This window comes from Mesoplodon bidens, assembly GCF_964165515.1.
Source record: "Mesoplodon bidens genome assembly, chromosome: 15".
Taxonomy (NCBI): Eukaryota; Metazoa; Chordata; class Mammalia; order Artiodactyla; family Ziphiidae; genus Mesoplodon; species Mesoplodon bidens.
Window position 1 is genome coordinate 12,205,490 of NC_138171.1, and position 23,808 is coordinate 12,229,297.

The window sequence follows — 23,808 nt, forward strand, 5'->3', positions numbered from 1 at the left end:
TCCTCTCCCTTTCCCCTGCACCATCCCTCCCGTCCCCCGCACCCACATTTTCCACGCACACCCCTCCCACCCTTTCCTGGGCCAGGGGGTCGGAGCCCGTCCCGCAGAAGCTGAGCCGAAAGGAGTCTCCAAGAGCGACCCCACCCACCCCTCTGGACCTGGCAGGGATCGAAGGCCCTGCCCCCGCCCGTAAGCGGGTGGGCGGGGGAGGGGGGAGAGGGAGGGGCGTGGGGGCGGGGTCGGCTCCGGGACTGGGCCCCCGTGGCCCCCGTGGCCCCCAAGCCAGCCGGCCGCCTCCGGCGCTCCGCAGCCGTAGCCTGGTCGCCGGGCCTGCCATGTCCTGGGCCGTGGTCTTCGGGCTTCTGGCCGCGCTGCTGCTGCTGCTGCTGCTGACCCGCCGGCGCACGCGGTGAGTGCCCCCCGCCCGACCGGCCCCCGGCTCCCCCCACCCCGGCCCGCCAGCGCCGCTCCCGGCCAGACAAAGGGTCGTCTCCGCTCAGGCCCGCGCCCCGGCTGCAGCGAGGGGGTCGCCGAGCCAGCGGCAGGCCCACGTCGGAGCCCCCGCTCCAGTCCTCCGGGCAGGAGAGGGTCCTCTTCCCACCGTCCCCTACACCCACCGGGCGAGCCTGGAGGTGGGAGTCCAGGTGTCCGGCCGAAGGGGCTTCCGCGCCCCTCCCCCGCCCCGGCGAGGGGGCCAGGCCCAGAGGGCTTAAAGAGGGCTCAGAGTTGGGGAGACGCGCGCGGGAAGGTGCAGGGACAGGAGTCCCAGAGCGCTGCGCACCCACCGCACACACTCGCTCGGCCGGGGCGCGAGAAGCCCGGGCCTGGCCCAAAGAGCGGTGCCCGGGACCTGCGAGGGGGTTTCAGGTGAGAACCGAGAGTCACGGGTGCAGAGTGGGTGCGTGGACATGCTCGGTGTGACTCCCGGTGGAAGAAGCCCCCTCCCACTCTTCAGCCTCTGCCTGGATCGTGCACCAACTCGGTGTCAACCCCCAGGCTTGCTCTCACCCCCATTACGCAGACGGCAGAGTTGAGGCTGGGGAAGGCAGAGGCCCTGAACGATGCCCTCTTACCGGCCCTGGAACCACCTTCCACAGGATTCCCCGATCCGGATGCAGGGGCTGAGTAGGCTCGGTATTTCCCTCTGCCAGAGAAACTCAGGCCCACAAAGGGGTCTCCCTTCTGCTGAGGTCTACTCGGGCAGAGTAGAACCAGAACCAAATGCCTCAGCTTCCTAGTCCCTAAGGTTCTCCTGCTCCATTGAGAATCTGCGATTTAGGAGAAAAGTAAAACTCATCCATCTCAAATCAAGGAGATGGAAGTATAGATCTTTTTCTTTTTATAAAATATTTAAAAAATTAATTTGAATTGCACAAGGAATACATTCGACTTAAGCATTTATCCCATTATAAATAAGACTGAAGCCCTTCTAACCACTCTTCCGACAATTCAGGACCTCTACTGTTGACTAATTTGAGAGGAACCTCCCAGATCTTTTTAAAAGATTTTTTATTTTAGACTGGTTTTATGTTTACAGAAAAGTTGTACAAAGAGTTCCCAAATACCCGGCACAGTTTCTGCTATTGTTAACCTCTTACATTATCATGGTACAGTCATTAAAACTAAAAAGACCAACACTGGTCTGTTACGATTAACCAAACTCCAGACTTTATTTGAATTTCATCAGTTTTTCCATTAACGTCTTCTTTTTGTGCTATGATCTCATCCAGGGTACTGCCTTTGGTTGTCATATCTCCTCAGCCTCCCAGCTGTTTCAAAAATTATTCTTATACGCATGGACATTAGCTCATAGATAACACAGGGCAGTGGAACTGTGGTGTGTGTGTGTGTGTTTAAATCAGAGTGTCTGAAAATTCCAGAAATTTTCTGGAAACCTTTTATTTTTAAACAATGTGTTAGTTGAATTTCCACACAGTGAGTTCAAGATATTTTTGTTCAACCTCTGGACACCTTTCCAGGTGAAACGTAACACCATACATTCAATCATTTGCCTGGAAAAATGAAAACGAAAAAGGCTACAGATAAGTTTCCTTATAGAGAAATAAATTATTTTTCCTAAGTTGTCAGGCTTTTTGGAAACTCTGAACAGAGTTGTTTTCAGACTGTACCTTTGCTGTTTTCACTCCAAATTTTCATTTTGACATCCGTCCATGTTGCTATGTGGAGATCGAATTCATTCTTTCGATTTTTTGTGTGTAGTATTCCATAGTATGAATAGGTGCAGGTTTCTTTTTTCCCTTTTATTCCTGTCCCTATTGAGGGACTCAAGTTGTTTCCAGTGTTTTTGCTATTTCAGACAATGTGCTGGGCTCATCCTGTGGGGCCTCCTGGTCTGTGCTTTTCTCTGGGGCAGATGAGGGCAGCCACAGAATACATGGATTCTGGGAGGCTGGGAACCTGGGTGCTTAGCATATGGAAACTCCCAGCCTCCAGGAATAAGAACAAGTTGAGTAACTGCTCTCTGCCTCAGTTTCCCAATCTTTATGCTTTTTTTTTTTGGCCACACCATACGGCATGCAGGATCTTAGTTGCCCAACCAGGGATCAAACCTGTGCCCCCTGCAGTGGAAGCACAGTCTTAACCACTGGACCGCCAGAAAAGTCCAGTTTCCCAGTCTTTAAAATGGGAATGATGATGGAATTGCTTAGCAGTCTAGTGTTTAGGATTCCATGCTTCCACTGCAGGGGGCACAGGTTCGATCCCTGGTCAGGGAACTAAGATCCCACAGGCCGCACGGCACTGCCAAAAGAAACCCAACAAAACAAAACAAAACAGGGAATGGTGACGATAATAGTAGGTGAGAGTGGAATTGCTGGATTAGAAGGAATGCCAAGCATTATTTTCACTAATTCTTGTTATCAATCCAGAGAGCTGATTTGTCTTTGAGGGTGAGTTGTTGATTTTTATACCTGTGGACAGCTTAGAAGTTTCACCAGGTGGGTACTGGGGAGAAGTGTGGGTATGGGGGCCACTGACAGTTGTGTGGGTGGTAGTGTGGACCCTGGGGGGGAAGAGTTGCGTGGACCCTTGGGAGACCCCACAGGGGCCGGAATTTAGGCCCCCAATCTCATTTTCTCCTAACTTGGAGATGGGGGCACTCTTGTTATCCCCATTTTACAGGGGAGAAAACTGAGGCCCAGAGAGGCCAAGCAACTTGCCCAGGGTTGCGTGGACTAAAAATTTGGGCTTCAGGAATTTTTAATTTTCAGAAAAAATGAATTTTCATTCTTCCCACACATTTTATTTGTGATCTGAATGCTCAAAAGTCTTAAACCACATGATATTAAGATAGTAAGAGGTACAGCTATGACCAGAAGATTCTTCAGGAACCACAAATAATCAAGTGTTGGAAAAAGAGGTAGACGAGACTGATGCTGTGTTGATGGCGATCCAGAGTTTGGGTCAAAACACGCGAGGGGGGCTTCCCTGGTGGCGCAGTGGTTGAGAGTCCGCCTGCCGATGCAGGGGACATGGGTTCGTGCCCTGGTCCGGGAGGATCCCACATGCTGCGGAGTGGCTGGGCCTGTGAGCCATGGCCGCTGAGCCTGCGTGTCCAGAGTCTGTGCTCCGCAACGGGAGAGGCCACAACAGTGAGAGGCCCGCGTACCGCAAAAAAAAAAAAAAGAAAAAAAACCCAAAAAAACCACGCGAGGCCCTGCACCTCCCACGGCTCATTCCCTTCTCCTGATCAGCCCCCGAGGTGATGTCCATCACCCCACCTGACAGCTGAGGCTTAGAAAGGCTAAGTGACCTCCTTAAGGCCACACAGAAGTTATATTCTACATCTAGCTGGTTCCAAAATTCATGCTTTTCTCAATTAAAGGGTAAAAAAAGCATGACTTCAGTCAGTCAGTTGCTCTTGTCTTTACGTCTGGCCTTTTTAAAAAATTAAAACATTTTTAACTATGAAAAGTTTCAACTATACAGAAGAAATTCAAAAGAACAGTATAAGAACCCCTTGTACCCATCACCTTGATTTGACAGCTGTTAACATATTTTTAAAAATTACAGATATCATGATATCTCAACATTAAGTATTTCAGGGTGCATGTTAAAAAACAATTGTGACGCTACTATTCTGCCTGAGAATATAAAAGATAATTCTTTTTTTAAAAATAAATTTCTGCTATTTTTTTTTTTTTTGGCCACACTGCACAGCTTGTGGGATTTTAATTCCCCAACCAGGGATGGAACCAGGCCCCTGGCAGTGAGAGCGTGGAGTCCTAACCACTGGACCACCGGGGACCTCCCTAAAAGATAATTCTTACTATCATCTAGTTCCCAGTCCAAATTCAAATTTCTGCCAGTATGGCAAAGAATTTAAAAACCCGGCTCAGTAACCGTCAGTATTTTCTCCTGGGAAAGGTGGTGAGCAGGGAGTTAGGAGGCCTTGGGTTGGGACTTAGGAGTCTGACTGCTGTGCCCACTGGGGCTAATTATCTGCCATGTGAGTATCAGAAACATCCTTCCTGCTTTCCGGGCCTTAGTTTCTCCATCTGGGCTCTGAGCTAGCTCACTTGGCTGGTCTCATGCCCCAGCCACTACACCAGGCTGAATGCATCTGTCTTCCTCTTTGGGCTTGTGTAGCTGCACCAGGGAGCATTGGAAGAAGTCTCCTGGGTGGGAGACCCTTTTTTGGGTGGCACAGTGGCATCAGATGAGGGTTCCTAGAGGCACAAGGGTCATTCTGGGCCCTTGCAGGATACAGAATTACTAGGCAAAAATAAATCTGTCTCATTCTAACATGCACTAACCGGAGGTCAACAAATGGTAGTCCATGACTGGATTCAGCCCCAGATGGGTCTGATGTGGACCACACAGTACAAGGGGGGGAAATTGGGGGAGTACACACACAAACCCCCAGATTTCCAGCTTCTCCTGAAAAATCGGAAGATCTAGCAACACTTGCCTGGGACTCAGTTGTAGAACCTGCCCTAAACCTTGCCACAGTCTCCACCACTCCCTATTGCCTCTCCAACATGCAGCTGTTCTATTTATCACTATACCTGCTCTACTGTTTCTTTTATGATGCTGAGGAACAATTCTATGAATCTGTGTCTATTACAAAAACAGGAAAACAGAACCTAGAGCAAGGCGGCCACGTGCTTTTTCTACACCACGGGAGGCAATGGGAGGGAAGAGCAGAAGAGGGTTAGGGAGACCCTTGGTTAGTGGCCGACAGTCTGCGGATGAGCCCTGGGGAGAGAAAGGGTTCAACAGTTTAAACAGGCTCAGGTTGTTCCAACCCAGCTGGGCAGCAGCCAGCCCCTCTGTTCCTCCATTATATCCTCCTTGAGGCCCTGAATTGAGTTGAAACTACTGGACAGAGAGGTTGGGCAATCTACCAACACTGCACAGCTAAATGAGCAGCCTCTGTTCTGGGCAAGCCAGAATGCAGACTGTGTGTCAGGCTCTTGACCTGCATTAGCTCCCTTAACCTTCTTATGAGTCTGGGAGGCAGGTGCTGCTCATTGAGCACCAACTGTGTGCATGATTCGTTCATCTGAGACATATTTATTAAGCGTCTACTATGTCCCAGGCACTGTTCTAAGTTCTGGGTCTACAAGAAGTGTCTGCCTTCATGGAACTTCTGTCCAGAGAGGGTGTGATACTTCAAGGGACACAAAGGTGGTTGATATCCATGCATGACTTTCTCCCTGATTTTCTCAAAGGTTTGAGTGGGAGAGAAAGACAGGACAGATGATGGGATTGGCGGTGGGCTCTGTGAGCAAAGAATGGGCAGGTTTTTGAGGAACCCACATGATGGGAATCAGAGCTCCAGGGGGGAATCAGAAAAGATGCTTTGGTCTCTGAACCAGGAAGGGAAGGCAGCGATCAGCCGTGCGGGCAGCAGCTGGGGATGAGAGGGTCACGCCCTGCATCCCTGCCCCCCAGGGCCTGGCAGTGCTTCAGAACAGTGAGAGTGTCCATGAAGGAGGCTAGAGACCGCAGACCCCAAAATAGAGCCTCCTTCACCCCCGCTGGCCTCTGGCTGAGTCACCCTGGAATGTGACCTGGGCCTGAGTTGGATTCAGGGCCCGGGGGCTGAAGGAGCCTCTGGCACATCAGGAATCAGACGCTTGGGCTCCCAGCTTCCTGCCTTTGTCCGCACCTCCTTGGAACTTTGCAGGGGAAAGATGAATGCTGCCAGAAATAACACCAGGCTCGCTGGGGAACTCCGGTGGCAGCCAGAGTCAAAGGCAGGGAAAGGAAGCCCCATCCGCACCCCAAAAGATGTCTTAGGGGAAAGTCTCAGGCCCTGCATTTGGGAAGGTCGCTGAAACCTCTCTGTGTCTCAGTTTCCTCACCTGCAGAGTGGCTGTGCAGATGTCCACTTGGGGTGACTTGGGGCCAGGGTAGCATCAAGAGTGTGGGCTCTGCAGCCAGGCCTGCCTGGATTAGAAACCCAGACGCTCCACGGTGGGCCCTCGGGCAAGTGGCTCAGCCCCTTCTGTGCCTCAGTTTCATCTGCTCTAAAATGGGCTTGATAGAAATACAATGCTTCCTTCCTCAAAGGGTAACACAGTCAGGGCTCATCAAGTATCAGCCATTATTACCAAGCAAGGAAACCTTTGCACCTGGAATATAGCCGTTGCTCGAGAAATGGCACCCGGGAGTCATATTGGTCCTGCTTCTCAGACCCACCCCAGCTGCTCCCCGGTTGCCAGGTGCCAGGCACTGTTCTATAGCCCCCTTCATCTTCATCACAGCCCAGTGTAGTCTGTAGTGTCGTCAGTCCTCTTTTACAGGTGAGGAAACAGGCGTAGGGAAGCAAAGTCACACGGCCGGCAAGAAGCATGGCTGGGATTTGAAGCCAGGAAATGTGGTGCTAAAGTCAGGCTCATAACAACCATCCTGCCCTCCTGCCTCTTGTGCAAAAATCGCCGCTCCTGTGTCCTGTCTCTGGGCTCAGACCTGGACTGGGAGAGGGCTGGTGCACACTGGGCTCCTCCAGCCCTGTGCTGTGCCAGCCTTTAAACGGAGCCTTCAGGAGAAGGTGGCTCACAGAGAGGCGAGGGGAAAGGAAGGGTCTTGGCACGTCCCCGGCACCCCCTTAGAATCCCCGAGCTGCACCTTTGCGAGTCTCCTCAATGATGGGCTCAGAGGCAGGGTGGGAGTGGGGCGAGAGGAGGAAGGGGGTGGGGGGAGGCGCTTCCTAATGCCCTCAACCCTCACCTCTGGTTCTGCTTCCATATTTCCCAAACTCTGGCCCTCAAATCTAGCCAGTTTCTCTGTCCACCACCTGTTCCCCGCTTTGGGTTATGTTGGGGGACAGTCAGACTGAGGAGGCGGGAGGCCGTGGTGGAAGAAGGTAGACAGGGAGGGGAAGGATGAAGGGAAGGTGGTCCCCCCTGGGGATGGCACAAAACCCCCGCCCTGGAAGTGGACGAGTCGGATGCTAGGCCTGGCTCCTGGGGGCTCACAGCCTCCACTCCCACCGTTATTGCTTTAGTCTCCTGACACATCTCCCTCCCGCCTCTCGCTCTTGCAACCTTTATTTATTCTTTTGGCCGCACCGCACAGCCTGCGGCATCTTAGTTCCCCGACCAGGGATTGAACCTGTGCCTCCTGCAGTGGAAGCGTGGAGTCCTAACCACTGGACCGCCAGGGAAGTCCCTCTTGCAACCTTTTAAAAGCACAGTCACATCACTTCCTAAATCCTACTTCAAACCCTCCAGAGGGTCCCCACCACACTTGTAATAAAAGCCAGACTCTGTCCTCGGCCACTGGCCCTCTTGGTCCCCAGGTCATTTCCAGTCTTTCGCCCCCACACCCTCCACTCCCGCCACAGCGGCTCCTGCTCTCATGAGAACATCAGCAAGTGCACTTTTACCCCAGGGCCTTTGCACCTGCTGTTCCCTCTGCCTGTAAGGTTCTTCTCCCCGCTCTTCCTTCCCGTCTCTGCTCACATGGCACCTCCTTGGAGAGGCCCTCCCTGACCACCTTCTCTAAACTAGTGCCTCCCCACTATCTCGTATCACCCTTCTTTCTTTTTTCTTTAATGAGATGTATTCCCCATACTATAAAGCTCACCCTTTTAAAATATACAATTCAGTGGTTTTTAGTATAGCCACAGGGCTGTGCACCCATCACCACTATCTAACTCTGGAATATATTCATCACTCCAAAAAGAAACCTGGTACCCGTGAGCGGTCGCTCTCCATTCCACCTTCCCCTCAGACCCTGGAAACCACGAATCTACTTTCTGTCTCCATTGATTTGCCTTTTCTGGACATTCATAGAAATAGAATCAGTAGAATAGTGTGGCCTTTGGTGTCTGGCTTCATTTACTCAGCATGACGGTTTTGAGGTGCTTCCAAGTTGTAGCGTGAATCAGTACTTCACTCCTTTTCATGACTGAATAACGTTCCACAGTATGAATACACCCCACTGTGTTTATACATTCATCTGTCGGTGGACATTTGGGTTGGTTCCACTTTGGGGCTATTATGATTAATGATACTATGAACAATAGTGTATACGTTTATGTATGAACTTATGTTTTCAATTCTTTGGGGGTATATTGCTGGGTCATATAGTCACTCTTTTAATCTTTCAAGAAACTGCGAGACTCGTTTCCAAAGCAGCTGCACCATTATACATTCCCACCAGAAATACATGAGGATTCCCATTTCTCCACAGTCTTCCCAGCACTTATTTCCTTTTTTTTTTTTTTTTTTTAACATTATGGCCATCTTAGTGGATTTGAAGTGGTCCTGCTTGTCATTTTGATTTTCATTTCCCCAATGATGTTGAGAATCTTTTCATGTGCTTCCTGGCCATTTGTATATCTTCCTTGGAGAACTGTCCATTCCGATTCTTTTGTGCATTGTTAAATTGAGTTATTTGTCTTTTCATTGTCACATTTTATCTCCTTTATTTTCTTCATCACACTTCTCGCTCTCTGAAATGATATTGCTTCTTTGTTTTGGTCTGTCTCCCCTTATTAATTAGTATGGAAGCCCCGTGAGGTCAGGACCCTCCACCTCATCTTCCCTGTTCACTCCTGTATCTCCAGCACCCAGGACGATGCCTGCTTCATAGTTAATATTTGGTGAAGGTGTGAATGTAATATCGTGAGGCCCATTTTGTGATCGTAACATAGCTCTCTTTAGCTAACAGCCCCTCCCTCAGAGGGAGGATGAGATGAGACATTCATATATCAAATGCTTGGCCAAGGGCAGGGCCCAGTGCAAGTGCAATGTCAGTTTGAGTGTATTAGTTATCTCTTGCTGTGTAACAAATTACCGTATAGTTGGGAGCTTAAAACAACACCCATTTATTAGCTCGCACTTCAGTAGATCACAGGTCCAGTACAGTGTGTCTGTGTTCTCTGTCCAGAGTCTTACAAGGCAGAAATTAAGGTGTTGGCCAGGCTGCCTTCCTATCAGGAACCCCCAGGGGAGAATCTGGCTGAATTCAGCTCCTTGCGGTTGTGGGACTGAGGTCCCCATTTCCTTGCTTGCTGTCAGCCAAGGTCCACTCATAGCCCCTAGAGGCCCCATGCATGCCTTGCCATGTGGCCCCTTCCATCTTCAAAGCCAGCAGCCAAGAATCTGCCTTATACCAAATCTCAGTCTCTTTTGCCAGGAAGATCCCTGCCCCTTGTAAGCCCTGTCCTCACCTGATTAGGTCACGTCCACTAAGAAGAATCATCCTTTCTCAAAGTCAACTGTACCATCTGCCTCACTCAGTTGTAGGTCATTGTAGTCATCTTAGAATTCCATCCACCGTAGTGAGCTGTAGATATGTTATTATATCCTCAGAGGAGTCCCTCTGCTCTCACAGATGAGATGTTGACCTTGAATATCACACACAACCTTCCTACCCACTGGCTGAGCTACCTGTACCCCTGGGGCATCCCCACAGGCCGTGGGCATGGCCTCTGGCCTCCTGAGATACCTCAGATTCTGAGCTGGAGAGGGGCAGTCAGGGGTCAGCGAGAGGGCAGTTCTTCTACCACCTCCTGCCATCCAGCCACGCTCTCCAGCCTTACCCTTTCTCGGTGGGCACGAGAGGAAGTGTGAGATGACCAGGACCCTGGTCCATGCTGGCTCAAACAGAGAACTCTGTATCCTAATACTACTGGGTTCTGGAAGGTTCTCCTACCTGCAGAGAGATGACCACCTTAACTGGACCCCCCAGTATGTACCAACATCAACTGGTACCCCAGCTTCTGCTCTCAGCCCCCTGTGGTCTATTCCCTACTCAGCAGCCAAAAGCCTCTTGTAAAAACCAAAGCCAAATCCTGTCCCTCCTCTGCTTCAAACTCCGATGGCTCCCACCTCACTCAGAGCAAAAGCTGAAGTCCTCAGAGCTGCCTACAAGGCCCTGCATGGTCTGGCCCCTGGTACTGCTCCGGCCTCACCTTCTACTGTACACGTCTTGTTCCCACATCCAGCCACCCTGGCCTCCTCACTGTTCTTTGAACACACCAGGCATGAGCCAACTTAGGGGCCTCTGCACGTGTTCCCTCTGCTTGGAAGCTCTTCTTTTAGATATCCATGTGGCTCCCCCCCTCACCGCCTTCAGGTCTTTGGTCAAATGTCTCCTCTGGGAAGCCTTCCTCTCCACTGAAAATCTCACGCCATGCCCCACACTCTCTTCCCTGCTTTATCAAATGGTGATAAGTGCTGTGGCTTCTGCAGGCGACCTGGTGAGCCTCCCCTGGACCTGGGCAGTATCCCCTGGTTGGGCTATGCTTTGGAGTTTGGAAAAGATGCTGCCAGCTTCCTCACTAGGATGAAGGAGAAGCATGGTGATATCTTTACTGTAAGTGCCTCTTTCGCCTCTTGGGAGGGAAGGGGATGAGCAGCTGGGCCTCTTAACCCTGGTGTTTACTGATTTCTTCAATACCCGTGCATACACTAACCATCCAGTGGTCCAGCCAACTTTCTATATGCCTATCCAACTGTACATCCAACATTTATCTAACATTCATCCCTTCATTATCCCTCTAGCATCTTCCCAACATACAGCTATGCAGTCACTTAATATTATCCAATACTTGGTGTGTTCATCTAACCGACCTCTATCCGTTCATTCAACTTCCATCTGTCCGACATCCACCCATCCATCTAACATCTGTCTTTCTGCCTATCTGCCCAGTATCTAAGCAGCCTTCTTCGGTCTTAATATCCATCCAATATTCATTCATATATTCCATTTCCATCAACCTCCATCTATCCACTCATTCGTCCATCTTTCTAAATATCTATCCAAAATCTGTCTATCCATCCACTTGTCCGTCATCTATTCCTCTACCTGTCTACCCAATTTATCCAGCATTCTTCCACTCATGGACGTAGCATCCATCCAACTTTCAACCATATATTCAATTTCCACCAACTTCCATTCTTCTGCTTATCTGCCCATGTTTCCATCCATCTGCCACCACCACCCAGCATTTGATTATCTATCCTTTCAATATCCAACGTCTGTCCACTCTATATACATTTACTTATATCTCTCTCCAACCACCACTTCAACATCCAAACACCCGTCACTCATCCATCCACCTTCCACGTCTCCTTCTAACTTGGAAGTTAGAAGTGAATCCAACATTCACCCTTCAGTCTGTTGACCCAGCATCCACTTAGCATCCTGCCATCCATTTACCCAACATTCATTCATACATTTAGTTTGCAAGCAACCTCTAGCTGCCCATCCATCCGTCTTTCCATCCCACATACATTCAATGATCTATCCTTCCATTTATCCACCCATCTAACCATCCATCCAATAGCCTTTTTCTTGGATAGTGGCCTGTGTTTTATAAGAGAGTTTGATTAACATGACTCACAGACCACATTTTGAAAACAGGGCTAAGGCAGCGGGTAGTTAGAGTGGTGTGACCCCCTCCGCAGACATCTTCGGGAAAATGCCTTTACCTTTGTTGACTGCGGGATTACAGCTCCCCAGTGCCGTTTCCTTCCCATCTTGGGCTCAGCCTCCCACAGAAGGGTTTGCTTCACATCCACTAGCATTTATCCAACAACATCCATCCATCCTTCCTTCCTTTCTTCCATCCATTTATCCACTCATCCATCCACCCACCCACACCTGTAATATGTCCATTTATCCACCAACATCCTCCCGTCCATCCTCCCGTCCATCCATCCATCCATCCATCCATCTGCTGCTTCCGTGGGCAGACTCTCTCCTGGCTGCTGGAGATACGACATTAACCAAGATAACCATGGAAGATGCTCCAAAGTGAGGTGGTTAAGAGCATAACCTTTGGTTCAGAAAAAGTGCCGGATTCCATTCCCAGCTCTGCCACTTCTCAGCTGTGTGATCTCGGGCACGTTGTACGCCTCATCACATTTCAGCTATAAATGGGTGAATGATGGTCCCTGCCTCACAGGGTGGTTGTGAGAGGTAGATGAGGGGATGTTGTCTGTTAAGTACCTGGTGGGGCCACTGCCTGTCACGGGGTAAGTCGACCTCTGAGAACTGCTGTTGTTCATAGTCGTACTCCTTACTCCATCCCTGCCAACTTCCCAGGTGCTGGTGGGGGGCAGGTATGTCACTGTCCTCCTGGACCCACACTCCTATGACATGGTGGTCTGGGAGCCTCGCACCAGGCTGGACTTCCACGCCTACGCCGTCTTCCTCATGGAGAGGATTTTCGATGTGCAGCTTCCGCATTACAGCCCCAGTGATGAAAAGTCCAAGATGAAACCGTGAGTGGCTGCAGATGGTACCCATGGGTGGGCCAAGGTGGGCGATTGGCTTCTACCTGCGTAGTTCAAGTCCTGTGTGAGCTGAGCTTGTTTCCACAGCAGGTGTCCAGTAAAGACATTTCGTTTTGTGAAAACAAACAAAAACAAAACAAGAAACAACTCTAGAGAATTGGGCTGAGGAAGAACTCTTTACTTCCCAAGAGGCAGCTCTGATTTTTAGTAGAAAAAGACCAGTGTTGGGGTCAGCTAGACCTAGATTCAAATCCTAGCTGTGTGACTTTGGGCAAACCACACCCCCGCACCGAGCCTCTGTTTCCACATCTGTCAAATAAAGGGAGGTGGTGGGGTGATTAATGTTTTTGAGTCCATACTCTATGCCAGGCATCAAGCATGATCTCATGAGTCTTCACAGCAATGCTGGAGGGTAACTTACAGCCCCATTTTATAGATGAGGACATGGGGCTCAGAGAAGAGAAGTGACTTGCCTGAGGTCACACAGCTAGGAAGTGGTGCAGGTCCTGAAACATAAGTAATACTTACATCAACAAAAGGACCTGTGAGGGCATTTACCCTGTATTCATTCATACACTGGTCATCATCCTAGATGCAGGAGTGCAGAATGATGCCAACCTCCCTCTGAAGACACCTGCCAAATGCCAGGTGTTTGATAGGCACGTGTTCATGTCTGTGCAACAGCTTCAGAGGTAGGTATTTTTATCCATATTTTACAGATGAGGAAACAGAGGCTCAGAGAAGTGAAGTGACTTACCCAAGGTCTACTGCTAGTAAGTGTCAGAGCTGGGATTTGAACCCAGGTCTGAAGACTCCACAGCCCATTCTCCTCCCACCGAGATATTGAGGAAGTAAGACTGCATCCTCCCCTAAAGAGTGCACACGGTCTGATGGTCATCTTTAGTGATCTCTCTCCAGGAAGACTCACCTCCTGGAGTCAGGAAAAGCTTCTAGAAGGCTGGGTTTTGCGGGACTCCTAAAGCTGAGGAAAGGCCAGCATCATGAGGTGAACATGGATGAGAGGCAATGCTCAGTCTGACCTTGGCTTTGTGGGACAGCTGCTAGGAGTATTCCTGAGCCTGAGTGTCCTGGGTCCTGCTATTCTAGGGGTCCCATTGGCAACAAGAGTCCACAGTTCACTGCATCCTACCTGCCTACCCAGGGAGGATCCCAGTTTCCTCCAGTGTCTACCCCGAGAGTTTCTGGGCATTTCTCAAAAGCTGGCATGAGGTCTTCTGGGCATGGCTGCCACATCTATTGGGGGCTACTGTCTCTGTCAAGGACTAGTGCTTGGAGTGGAGTCAAGGGAACAGCTGGAGCAGGGCTGATCACTGTGTCAGCTCCCATGTATTAAGCACTTACAATGTGCCAAGCGCTATGTTAAGCCCTTCACACACGTTATCTCACATGGGTCGTATCTATTGTTTTTCCAACAGTGAAACATCCCAAAGCTTTTATTACCTGGAAGTTCACGGAACCCCTCTGGAAGCTTTCCCGTCTTGAATTATCCAAGAACCCAGGGGCTTATTCAGTCTAAAGGGGTCCATCCTATGTCCAAACAGCAGGGGGCGACAGAGAGCCAGAGCACCTGATGGGCACACTAGCACTGGTCTTGTTGCTGCCACAAGGTGTCGCTGTTGCACGTCGGCTCTGCACCACCCCATGGACGCTTCGCTCGATGCAGTGGGGTCCTTTATGGTTTAGATCCTTGTGCAGTGTAGAAGGGCCTTAAACTTAGACAGAAGATCCCATCTTTCCTGGCTTCTAATCATACATTCAGTCATGGCTCAATATTGACTGTATTGTGGAGGCTCAGTACAGAGGGGCTTCTGGCTTCAGCCACATGCTCTCCCAGAGCTGGTCCTCTCCTCAGACTCCTAGGTACTCACGATGAGACCAGATCACCAGCCAGATTCCCTTGTTCGTCATGGAGCATTCACTTGGAGTCATGTTTATTAGCAGTCCTTGGTCCAGGACACTTTATCCAAACAGGTCTCCCTAACTTTGGATCTCAAGGGGAAAGGGCCGGTTTCTTAGTTCTCTCTCTTCTGCAAGCCTGTGGGTTCCTTATCCAAGCTCGTGTGCCCCGAGAGCGGATGACTATCATGTTTAAGAGTTCAGTCTCTGGAGTTGGGCAGATCAGGGTTTCAGTCCCAGCTGTATCGTTTACTGGCTGGGTGACCTTGGCAAGTCACTTTCCTCTCTGTCCCTGAGTCTCTCCATCTGTAAAATGGGTATCATAATAGTAACTGTTATCCTTGGGGCTGTCAAAAGATGAAATGAGATCATTGTGCTTGGCAAAATAAATAGTAACTATCGTCGTTGTGGATGATGATAGAAATAATAATATTTTGTTTAAGCCAATCTTCCAAAAGCCCTCATTGCCACTGAGGCACCAGAGCCCTGGGACTCTGAGGTTTGGCCAAGGAGGTGCCTGTGTGCATATATATATATATTTTTGGAAGCTACACTCTCACACCTTGGTTCCTTGCCCCAGGACTCTCCTCCACAAAGAGCTCCAGGCGCTCACGGAAGCCATGTATACCAACCTCCGCACTGTCCTGCTGGATGACACCACGGAAGCAGGCAGTGGCTGGCATGAGATGGGACTCCTCGAATTCTCCTACAGCTTCCTGCTCAGGTGAGCCCAGCACTCTGGACCAGCCACTAATACTGGCCAAGGGAACCAGGAGGGCTTTGTGGATGGGGAAGCAGTTTGGGATGCTCCAAAGCAAAGGCTGCAAGGCGACATTTTGTATCTGGGACTCCGAGTGGTCGCCTGACTCAGCCTATGAGCTGTAAAGGAGACACAGGCCAGAAAAGGGGCCTTGCTGGTCACCTAGATGCTTGGCGAGAGGGCCAGTGTGGCTGGAGCCTAATGAGCCAAGGAAGTGGGGCGGGGGGATGAGGTCAGAGAAACTGGCAGAAACTTGGTCTCACAGAGCCTCAAGGCCATGGAAGGCTTTGGAATTTATTCTAAGTGAGATGAGTGACATTGGGGGTTTAAGCAGGGCCATGACACCATTGGACTTAGAGGTTTTTTTTTTTTTTTTTAAGGGAATTCCTTTATTTTTATTATTTATTTATTTATTTATTAATTTTTGGCTGTGTTGGGTCTTCGTTTCTGTGCGAGGGCTTTCTCTAGTTGCGGCGAGCGGGGGCCACTCTTCATCGCGGTGCGCGGGCCTCTCACTATCACGGCCTCTCTTGTTGCGGAGCACAGGCTCCAGACGCGCAGGCTCAGTAGTTGTGGCTCATGGGCCTAGTTGCTCCGCGGCATGTGGGATCTTCCCAGACCAGGGCTCGAACCCGTGTCCCCTGCATTGGCAGGCAGATTCTCAACCAATGCACCACCAGGGAAGCCCGGACTTAGAGTTTTAAAAGCTCTCTTTGGCTGCCAGATAGAGACTAGACTGGGTGGGTGGCAATGAAAGGGAGGCAGGGGGACCTGTTAGGAGGCTGTTGTAGTTGCCCAGGTGAGACAGAATGGTGGCCTGGACCAGGCGATGGCGAGAACTCGGGTAGCTTTGGGGGATGGGGTCTGTGGGACCTGCTGGTGGATTTGACTGTGTGGTGGCAGGGATGGAGGAGCATGGCCCCAGGCAGTGAGGGAAGGAGAGCCAGTAGTTTTTGGTGACACCCCTAATGACAAGCATCTCATACAAGCGAGACATTTCAACCACTCCAAAAAATTACAGCAACACAGTTTGAAGATAAAGGACAGGCATTTGCTGACACATATGGGCACACAGGGATATTTATGACGTGTGTGTGTTCTTGTAGGCTCAGTGAGCGCTAATACATTTAATCCTCACAACAACTCTGTGAAGCGGGTACTTTACAAACCCCATTTGACAGATGAGATAACTAAGACCTGGAGAGTCTAAGTCATTTGCCCACAGTCCCATGGTTGGGGTCCTGGCAGGGCTGGCTGCAGAGCCTACACTCTCAAGCACGACCCTTGGTGTGTCCCCTTTTTCTCATTTCACCCTGGAGTGGTGCAGATAACCATGAAGGGCTGTGATTGGTCTGGGTGACACAGGTCTGGTCTACCCTGTCACCATATGGTGTGGAGACTGAGGTCCAGAGAGGGGCCGCTAAAACCACCCAGCAAGTTCACAGCAGGGCACTCCCAGGTCTCCTAGCTCCTGCCATCCTGTATCCTTGTGTGGGCAAAGAAGTCAGGGAAGAAGCTGAGGCACTGGGGGAGGTGGGGGCCACGTGGTGGCCGCTGGGTCCCTTTAGGCTCATGGTAACAGCAGGCACAGTGCAGGAGGGCAGATGTAAATGGATCCCTGTGTCTTCAGGGCCTGAGCCCTGGGCTGCAGCTCCTGCCTCCTTGGGCCTTTTCCTCGCCATCTGCAGCCCCTGAAATAGAAAGGCAGTGGGCAAGTTGGATGACAGTCACACTGGTACAGAGGTGTGTGTTCACGTAGCCCGAGACCGTGAGATTCCAACCTGTCCTGCCCTTGCCTCACTCAGTCACATCCAGAGTTCTAACTCTGATTCCGCTGGTATCGTCTCACCAGCCTCCTTGCTGCCCCTGGAACAGGCCAGGCATGCTCCCAACTCAAGGCCTTTGCAGTTTCTGTTCCCTTGCCCAAGAATGCTCTTCCCTGTATGTCGGCGTGGCTCCCGCCTCACTTCATTCAAGTCTCATCTCAAGGGTCACCTGCTCAGGGAGGTCTTTCCTGCCACCCTACTTAATATGATGGCCCTCTCATTACCCCACCCATTCCAGCTTTTTCTTTATGGCTCCTAGCGCCACCTGTAGGTCATATTTGTATATATAGGTCATGTAATTATTTATTGCCTGTCTTCAGCTGTGTTAGGTGTTATTTTGGTGTGGAGGTGCCATAGGAAGGGCCTTCATGTCCACAGTGTGAAACCTCGTGGTCTTCCTGGTTTTCTTTTCTTTTGGGGAGGGGTTATTTTTCATTGCCTATTTTTGGTAGAGATTTTATCTAAGGAACTAGTTTTCTGCTTTAAGAAAAAAATGGTGACAGGTGTTTAACTGCAGTGTCACAGAGACCGCAGGGCCTGGGGAGGACTGTCTGACCCTGCCAGCTTGTTCCCGTTTAAGAGGGGTGGCCGTGACTCCACTCCTGCCCAGGGCTGCCAGGCAGGACTGCAGGCTGCCAGTGAGTGGGCTCTCTCCTTTTTCAAAATGAGATGGAGGGGGAAATCCAGATTTTGTATGAATTTCCCCAAATGTTTAAATATGCATTCGGGGGCTTCCCTGGTGGCGCAGTGGTTGGGAGTCTGCCTGCCGATGCAGGGGACACGGGTTCATGCCCCGGTCCGGGAAGATCCCACATGCCACGGAGTAGCTGGGCCCGTGAGCCATGGCCGCTGGACCTGCGCGTCCGGAGCCTGTGCTCCGCAGAGGGAGAGGCCACAACAGTGAGAGGCCCGGGTACCGAAAAAAAAAATGCATTCGGTTTGTTTTTAGGAAAACTCTATTAACCAAACAAAACACGTTTCTGGACTGAATCTAGATTGTGGGCTGCACCTTTACAACTTCTGCCATAAGGAGACTGAGGACAGAGGGATCCAGGGGCTTAACACGTTTGAAGGAAAAGGAGGAGGGAATTCCTTCTGGGCTGATGCAGGGGCATCAGTAGGGCCGACGGGTTAGACTCTATAGGTAGCTCGTTTTAGCTGTTCAGAAGGAAGGATTGCTTCCTTTTAGTCCAGTGGGATGGGCAGGTCTTGAACTCGCCATCTCTGGGGGGCATGGAGGCCAAAACTGGATGAGGGGAAGGTGAGTGGGATGCAGGGAAAAGGTGGGACAGTAGCTTGGATAACTGAGCTCAGAATCATGGTGACCCCATAGTTTCTTCCAAGATCAGTGTCCTTAGGATTAAGTCCTAACCATCCATCCACCCACCCACCCACTCTCCTTCCCTCCTTCTCATCCATCCATGCATTGACCATTTATTGAAGACCTACTACGTGTCTACGCTGTGTGAATGAGGGACAAGGTGGGGACCAGACAGGCCTTTCTCAGCCCCACCCTCCCTCATTCCTGCTTCTTTCCGCTCCTTCTCCGGAAAATCCCTGTCCTGGGAGATCCAGGGACGAGGAGGGCCTGAGGGGGCTGCACCAGGGCTTCACGGTGTCTCTCTCAGAAGTCCTGGCCCCTCTCACCATGTGGAAAAAGTGAAAACCTGTGGTTTTCCTCCCAGGACTGAGGCCAGTGGGGCTGGGCTCCTGGAGCATTAAAAAGTGGCTGGTGGGGCTTCCCTGGTGGCGCAGTGGTTGAGGGTCCGCCTGCCGATGCAGGGGACGCGGGTTCGTGCCCCGCTCCGGGAAGATCCCACATGCCGCGGAGCAGCTAGGCTCGTGAGCCATGGCCGCTGAGCCTGCGCGTCCGGAGCCTGTGCTCCGCAATGGGAGAGGCCACGGCAGTGAGAGGCCCACGTACTGCAAAAAAAAAAAAAAAAAGTGGCTGGTGGTGAAAACATTTCCTCTGAGAGCATTCCTGCAGGCGGTGTGTGTGTGTGTGTGTGTGTTTTGAGTGTGTGTGTGTTGTGTGTGTGTTGTGTGTGTGCGTGCACATGAGGGCTTGCACTTGCTCCTGTGTCTCATCCTCTCTCCATGCCCCCACCAGGCCCTGTCCCTCTCCTGCTCAGACCCCTCAGGGCTCTTTGGGTCAAGGCCAACCTTCTCACCCTTGACACCCAGCCCCCTGCCTGCCCTGTGTAACTGGCCCTGCAAACTCCCAGGGCGCTCCGCCCCGGCCCCTCACTCTCCAGTCCAGCACCTGGGCCAGCAGTACCTGGCAGCGCCCTGACCTGCCTGTGGTTGCTCCCTTGGCTCTGGGCCTTTGCAGGGACCGTGCCCTCTGCCCGAACCCCTTTCCCCTGCTTATCCTGCAGGCCTCAGCTCAGACCTGCCTCCTCCAGGGAGCCCACCCTGACTCCATCTCCAGGGGCAGGAGCCTCCTTTCCTGATCGGTGCCCCCATCTCGCCCCACTGGCCACCCCTCACTCTGCTCTGCTCACCAGCCTCCGGGCAGCTCCTCCGCACTCTGCCTCCTTCCCGCTGCAGGAGGTTGGCTCTTCCCTGCACCTCAGGCCCCTCCCTCTGCTCTTCCCACGCTGGCTCCTTCTCATCCGTCACCAAGAGCCCCTCCCCACCCCCTCCCTCTTTGTCCCTCCCTCTGAGCCCCCGCTGACCTATGACTCGTCCATTCGTTTCTCTGTCGGTCTGTCTCCCTCATTAGAGTGTTGGCTCCATGAGGGTGTGAGGCTTTTGTCTGTTTTCTTCTCTGCTGACTCTGTGGCCCAGAGAGGTCCCTGACACATGGCAGGAAAATTAGGTGCTCCTCAGGTGTACAAATGAAGAAAACATGTAGGCAGCCCTGGGAGGGTTCGGCTGGGAGTATCCAAAGACAACCCCCTGACCAACTGTTTGCCGCCCCCAGAGCCGGCTACCTGACTCTGTACGGTGTCGAGGCACCGCCACACACCCAGGAGAGCCAGGCCCAGGACCGCATCCACTCAGCCGACGTCTTCCACACCTTCCGCCAGCTTGACCTGCTGCTCCCCAAACTGGCACGTGGCTCCCTGTCAGTGGGTAAGCACCATGGGGGCCCTGGTGGATGGTGGGGCTAATGGAGGGACCCAGAGAGGGAGGATCATAGACAACATAGGAGGAAAGACATTCTAATGCCCTTGAAGGTAGTGAGATCCCCGTCACTAGAGTATGCAAGAGCAGAGTAGTGGGGAGGCAGGGCTTGGACTAGAGCTGGGGTTCCTGGTGGAAATTCTGATACAGCACATCTAGAGTGGGGCCTGGGGACCTTGAGTGTGTGTGTGTGTGTGTGTGTGTGTGTGTATGCTCCTTCTCTAGTTTTAAGATTTAATTTGCTCTAGAATTTTTTACAAGTAGTTTATGCTGATTATAAGAAATTCAAGGCATATAGAATAAGTTAGAGGGAACAATAAAAGAATTCTCCAACTTCTCCCCATCCCAGCCCACCACTCCCCCTATACTCTAGCTTGGACTATGTCCTGCAGAATTCTCTCTAAACACACACACACACACACACACATACACAGAGTTGTGTGTCCTTTTTTTTTTCTATTTTTAAGGTTTTTAATTTCTCTTTTTTACTGAGGTATAATTTATGTACAGGAAAGCACACATGTCCTAAATGCACAGCTTAGAGGTAAATCTAAACTTTTTATGCCCTTTCCCAGTCAATATCCACCCCCCAGAGTTAGCCACTGTATGGATTTCTTTCACCTCAGCTTCGTTTTACCTGTTCTTACATTTCCTTTAAAACGAATCATACAACATGTGCCCTTTCATGTCTGATTTCTTTCACTCAGCTTCATGTGTGTAAGATTCATGCAGGTTGAATGTATCTATAGTTTGTTCTTTTTCGTTGCTGTGAAGTATTTCATTAGCGTAATAACCACAATTTGTTATCCATTCCTGGTTGATGGACATCTTGGTGGTTTCTGGTTTCTGGTTTGGTTAGCTTGTTACGAACATTCCTGAGCATGTCTTTCTGAGCGCACATGCCTTCGTTTCTCTTAGTTATCAGCCCTGTGCTTTTATAACATCAACATAGCACACTGGAGAGGCATTGTTCTGCTACTTAGCATTTTCACTGGACTCCACATCTAGAACTTTCCACATCGGTTTGTAAAAACCCACGTCATTCATTTCTGTGGACTCAATATTGGTAAAGAGCTTCCTGCTGGATTCAGAGTGCCAGGGCCATAGGAACCACTGGACTGCATTCTTCCCTGGCCACTGTGTCTCAGACTTCCCCAGTGAGAAGAATCCTCTGGGGTCCTTTTTTTTTTTTTTTTTTGCGGTATGCGGGCCTCTCACTGTTGTGGCCTCTCCCGTTGCAGAGCATGGGCTCCAGACACGCAAGCTCAGCAGCCATGGTTCACGGGCCCAGCCGCTCCACGGCATGTGGGATCCTCCCAGACCAGGGCACGAACCCGCGTCCCTTGCATCGGCAGGCAGACTCTCAACCACTGCTCCACAAGGGAAGCCCTCTAGGAAGCCCTGGGGTCCTTGTTAATAAGACAAGTCACCCAGCCCCATCACGGTCCATTTGAATCTGAATCTCCAGTAAGGCTGGGACACTGCATGTATGACAGGTGCTGTAGGAAAGTTGAGAAATACTGTGTGTCCTGGTCTCAGGTACTTGCAACAAGACCTGAATTCAGATCCCTACTGTGCTACTTCCTTGCTGGTGATTTGGGGCAAGTTACTTAACTTCTTTTTTTTTTTTTTTAAATTAATTAATTAATTAATTAAAAATTGTTTGGCTGCGTTGGGTCTTTGTTGCTGCGCACAGGCTTTCTCTAGTTGCAGCAAGTCGGGGCTACTCTTCGTTGGGGTGCACGGGCTTCTCACTGCGGTGGCTTCTCTTGTTGCAGAGCACAGGCTCTAGGTGTACGGGCTTCAGTAGTTGTGGCACGTGGGCTTAGTAGTTGCGGCTTGCGGGCTGCAGAGCACAGGCTCAGTAGTTGTGGCGCATGGGCTTTGTTGCTCCGCGGCATGTGGGGTCTTCCCGGACCAGGGCTTGAACCCGTGTCCCCTGCATTGGCAGGCGGATTCTTAACTACTGTGCCACAGTAGTTAAGAATAGGGAAGTTAAAAGTAGGGAAGTCCCTAATCAACTTCTTTTTGCCCTAGGTCTTTTCTCCGGAGGAGCAGTTGAAGGCAGTGGTTGAGACAGACTCTGGGCTCAGGTGGCTTGAGGTGGTTTACTGGCTCTTATGTAATCTCTATGTGCCTCAGTGATCCCATCTGTAAAATGGGAAGAACAGTAGGATCTTCCTAGAAGGTGGCTGTTAGGATTGGCTGAGGTAATAAAGAAAAAACACTACTTGTTGAGCATTTTCTTTGTGCCAGATACCAGGTTAAACATTGTCTCATTCAGTGCTCACAACAGCTCATGACCCCATTTCATTTATTTATATATTTTTAAAAATCAAACTTTAACACGTTAGATTGTTTAAATTAAAAAAGAAACATATTCTTGCGGTAGATGTAGACAGTAAAAAGTAATAATACTCAGTCTTCCAAGCTCAGCTTCCTATGGAAACCAACATTAACATGCTGATGTATCCCTTCACAGTGTTTTGTAGAGATACTCTATTTTGAAAATGGAGACAAATATATGTATCTAAAGTGTCACTGTGTGTATTTATAGAAAGGGATTATATCTATTAACTGCAACTTATTTTTTTAACCTAACGATATACAGTCTCCCTTGTCAATACAAACATCTTCTAGAGGCATTAACCAATGCACTTAGATACGACAAATCAATTACCAATATAAGAATGAGTAAAGAAGAAATAAAAGTATCCCTATTTGCAGATAATCTGATGCTATACCCAGAAAACCCCAGAAAATCTATGATAAAACTAACTCAAGCAAAAAGAATACAGCAGGCTTCCCTGGTGGCACAGTGGTTGGGAGTCCGCCTGCTGATGCAGGGGACGCATTTTCGTGCCCTGGTCCGGGAGGTTCCCACATGCCGCGGAGCGGCTGGGCCCGTGAGCCATGGCCGCTGAGCCTGCGTGTCCGGAGCCTGTGCTCTGCAATGGGAGAGGCCACAACAGTGAGAGGCCCGCGTACCGCAAAAAAAAAAAAAAAAAAAGAATTTAGCAAAGTAGAGGGATGTATAACTCAACATAAAAAATCCAGACATCTTTCTGGCTCTTGCAGGTCAATATTTAGGCAGCCCTCTCCCTCCAATGGATATATTTTTATAATTGTTTCCTTGTTTGTGTGTGTTACTGTTATAGTATTTCCTTGTACTTGTATCTCTTCTACCATCTGGTGACTTTATTTCTCTCTTAACAGTTTCCTGGAAGTGGGTTTGCTGGGTCAAAGGGCATGCACATTAAAATTTTTTTTTTTTTTTTTTTTTTTTTTGCGGTACGCGGGCCTCTCACTGTTGTGGCCTCTCCCATTGCGGAGCACAGGCTCCGGATGCGCAGGCTCAGCGGCCGTGGCTCATGGGCCCAGCCGCTCCGCGGCATGTGGGATCTTCCCGGACCGGGGCACGAACCCGCGTCCCCTGCATCAGCAGGTGGACTCTCAA

General features: G+C 50.5%; 1 protein-coding gene across 3 annotated transcripts in view; it reads left to right on the top strand.

Moving 5' to 3' along the window:
• The first annotated feature begins 262 nt into the window (after window positions 1–262).
• The window catches only part of PTGIS (prostaglandin I2 synthase), a 45,093-nt gene continuing 21,547 nt past the window's right edge, over window positions 263–23,808 (top strand). For all 3 annotated transcript variants that reach the window (XM_081255199.1, XM_081255198.1, XM_081255200.1), the window contains exons 1-5: window positions 263–409; window positions 10,671–10,794; window positions 12,529–12,707; window positions 15,217–15,360; window positions 20,149–20,300. In XM_081255199.1, coding sequence (XP_081111325.1) covers window positions 336–409; window positions 10,671–10,794; window positions 12,529–12,707; window positions 15,217–15,360; window positions 20,149–20,300 — 673 coding nt within the window. In that variant the 5' untranslated portion in view covers window positions 263–335. The remainder of the gene's footprint in view (window positions 410–10,670; window positions 10,795–12,528; window positions 12,708–15,216; window positions 15,361–20,148; window positions 20,301–23,808) is intronic.